The sequence below is a fragment of the Sinocyclocheilus rhinocerous genome, unplaced genomic scaffold, assembly GCF_001515625.1.
Source record: "Sinocyclocheilus rhinocerous isolate Xijiao unplaced genomic scaffold, SAMN03320098_v1.1 scaffold216, whole genome shotgun sequence".
Lineage (NCBI taxonomy): Eukaryota > Metazoa > Chordata > Actinopteri > Cypriniformes > Cyprinidae > Sinocyclocheilus > Sinocyclocheilus rhinocerous.
Genome location: NW_015661078.1, coordinates 688,645 through 692,044, shown reverse-complemented (window position 1 = coordinate 692,044; position 3,400 = coordinate 688,645). Strand labels below are relative to the sequence as shown.

Sequence of the window (3,400 nt, the reverse complement as noted above, 5' to 3'; positions counted from 1 at the left end):
CACACACACACACACACACACACTCACACACACACTCACACACACACACACACACTCTCACACACACACGTTGGGTTTCCATGTTTTATGGGTTCATTCCATAGACATAATGGTTTTTCTACTGTCCAAACTGTATTTTCTATCCCCTTACTCTAACCCTACCCCTCACACAAAACTACAGCCATTTTTTTGATTTGCAAAAAACTTCATTAAATATGATTTGTAAGCTTGTTTCCTCATGGAGACCAAAAAAAAAAAAAAGTCCCCACAACATAAGGTCAAAATTTACTGCTATTGCTATCTTTGTAGGGAGATTTGGTCCCCATAGCATAGGGAATACCATTACACACACACACACACACACACACACACTCAAAAAAGCTCCATTCGTTGCAGAATCACAGACATACAGAGTGTTTGATGTGACGCTAAAGCTAAAACAAACCAGACAGGTCATTATTACATCCAGAGAGCCGAAACAGTCTGTGATTATTGTGTAAAGCAGTCATCCAGCACGTGAAGAACATCTATCCATTACACAGTGTGCTGTAATCCTTCATTTGTTCAGTACAGCTATCGCTCAGACTTCTGTCACAGTTCTTGACAGATCTCTGCTGGTTAGTCTTTTATCACAGCGACAGCTTCTTTAATGCATCCATATCAATGTGTGTCACACAGGACATCTGTAAAGCCCTGTGGTGCCACCGGGTCGGAAGAAAATGTGAGACCAAGTTCATGCCGGCTGCTGAGGGCTCAGTCTGCGGTCCAGAGATGGTGAGTCACGCTCACAGGACACATTCATGTCTTCAGAAGCATCTCATCTTAAAAAGAAATCAAGTCACACTCATCACACTCAGCTCAAGCGGCACAAAAGCCAAACGCTCTGTTTCTTGTCACTGAATGAGTTTAATCATTAACATCCTCTCCTGGTTCTTCAGCGTGTGACATTAACCCCGCGGGGGAGAAAGCCTTTCAGGGGTTTGTGTTGTTCTTTCAGATGGGTTTTTAACAGATGTTTAGTGTCTTAAACAAGTGTTTATAGGGAGAGGCTGCTGTGAATGCCAGCAGACTGAATGAGTGAACAATTCATGCTGAGAGTCACGAAAACACAATCCAGATCCGTGTGAGAAGTCACTGTACTCAACGCTAGAAAAGATTTGGTTTGACTGGGAAACCTTTGCAAAAAAGAAGCATGTATTGAATGTGCACTTGAAAAATCTTTCAGAAGTCTATTGGGTAACACTTTAGAATAGGGGTCCAGAATAATGCATTTATTTGTTCAGTTAATCATTAATTAAGTGTGTGGTCATGCTTATCTAATGCATTATTGTGAACAAGTTAATCATTAACTACTACTTTATTTATGCTTAACTAATGCATAATCTGAGCTCCCTAAATGGTAAGTTAATCATTAATTACTAGTGTGTTTGTGCTCAACTAATGCTTAATTGTGAACAAGTTAACCATTAATTAATGCTTAACTAATGCATTATTCTGGACCCCTATTCTAAAGTGTTACCCTATTTTTATAAACTGTACTTGCCAATAATGTAATATTAATTAGATAAAGGCCACTTAAGTGCACTTAAAGAGCGACACTCTCATGACTGCTTCACACTTAATTACACTTTGTAATAACGTCAAATTAAAAGTTTCATTTAAAGTGCATTCTAAATCATCTTTTAATCATCTTTTGGCATGTTTTAAAGAAGTACACTTATGTGTTCACTAACATACTAAAGCACATGTAAAGTACTTGATTATAATTTTAATTGTAGTGTTATTTGATTTTTCATTTAAAGTTAATGTATTTTAAATTCACTAAACTGCAACTTCATCATTACAAATGCAAATGCATGCAAGTTTCAATAGAAATGACTTTTAAGTATATTTTACTTTAATGCTTGTCACTTTAACCATATTTCAATAGACAATAGAAGTCATTACGAAATTAGATGTATTAAAGTCCTACTTAAGTGGGTCAAAAAAAGCACTAAGTGGGACAAAATTGCATTTATTATAAATTTAAACTATCATACATTTTCATTTAATTGCAATTATTATGCAACTGAGTGTCCGAAAAGTTCACACTGAAGTGTATTGTTTTAAAGTATATTATTTCTGTACAAGAAAATGAGTGCATGTGAATGTGAATGCAGTTATGAACACTGCTGGAGACGTTTCTAGACCTTATTGAGGATCTGTCTGTCATCTCAGACCCCCGATCTTTAACTCCTCCAAACACTTTAATTGGATTTTAAGCGACATACAGTAAGTATGTGGTGTGGATTGAGTTTTACAATTAGGTTTTTGCTGTTCGAACTACAGAAAAGGTGTCTGATACACGGAAAATGAATTTTTCTGGCCACCAGACAGCCCCACAAATGGACAGACAGATGGATCAGTGTTGTGTGAGATACAGTTTTCATCATTGCTCTCGTCCCGTAGGATGCCTTTCCACTGATTCAGGCCCTTCACAGCAGATTGGGTTTAATGAGCTCATGTAGGCCTCGGCTGACCTCCTGGGGCGTTACTGAAGTGGGTTTGGGGCGTGAGGGTAATTACAGGCCCGTCCTGAGCTCTGCTGATCATGGAGGAAGAGCTCTTCTCCTACAAACACACACTCCTCGTCTCTGGCTGATACAGAGGCCAGCGCTGGTGGTCTGGATGTCTTTCACACGTGTTCCTCGAGGGGCGGCTCTGGAGGTGTTTGGTTTGTGATATATTAGACACGACAGTTTAATCCGAGCGAGAGCCAGTGACGGTATGCAGTGCTAATGATGACGGTCTCCTCTAGGAATCCTGCCCATCTGCGTTCAGGAAATATCCGCTCCGTCACATGAGCCAGAGACTCGGTTTCAGTTACACAGAGAGTGTGAAGAGCGCTGGACTGGGACTGTCGTTCATTCACTCTTTAACCTCTCGCAAAGAGCTGAATTAGATGGAATGATGCCTGATGGGAATTAAAATGAATCTGTGAAGCTGGGCCATTCAAACTATCATTTTCACACTCTCATGTCTTTCCAAAACTTCCTTCAGCTGAACGCCGAAGGTGAATTTGTGAAAAGATTGTATTACTTGTATTGAAAGTGAATGACTACTTCTGTTCAGCTCAATATAAGACAAAAAAGCATCATAATTATATTCATGATATGCATGACATTCCATGTAGGGCACAATTTGGGGAAGGGAAAAAAATCTAATTGCTATTTTTTTTTTCCTCAAAAAAAAAAAAGTTTAAAAAAAAAATAGTATTGTAATTTATAAATGCAATTTTTTTTTTAAATTAAGTCCCACTTTATATTAAGTGGCCTTAACTACTACATTTAAATTACATTTTAATAATTTGGTACAATGCACTTATTGTGTACATATATGTTTTTACATTGTACTTATATTT

At 38.0% G+C, this 3,400-nt stretch overlaps 1 protein-coding gene across 1 annotated transcript in view; it reads left to right on the top strand.

Annotated features, from left to right (window-relative positions):
• Positions 1–3,400, top strand: part of LOC107726256 (A disintegrin and metalloproteinase with thrombospondin motifs 16-like) — a 76,188-nt gene that overhangs the window by 38,885 nt on the left and 33,903 nt on the right. Inside the window, exon 11 of the mRNA XM_016535788.1 lies at positions 679–774. Within this exon, the coding sequence (XP_016391274.1) occupies positions 679–774 (96 nt within the window). The remainder of the gene's footprint in view (positions 1–678; positions 775–3,400) is intronic.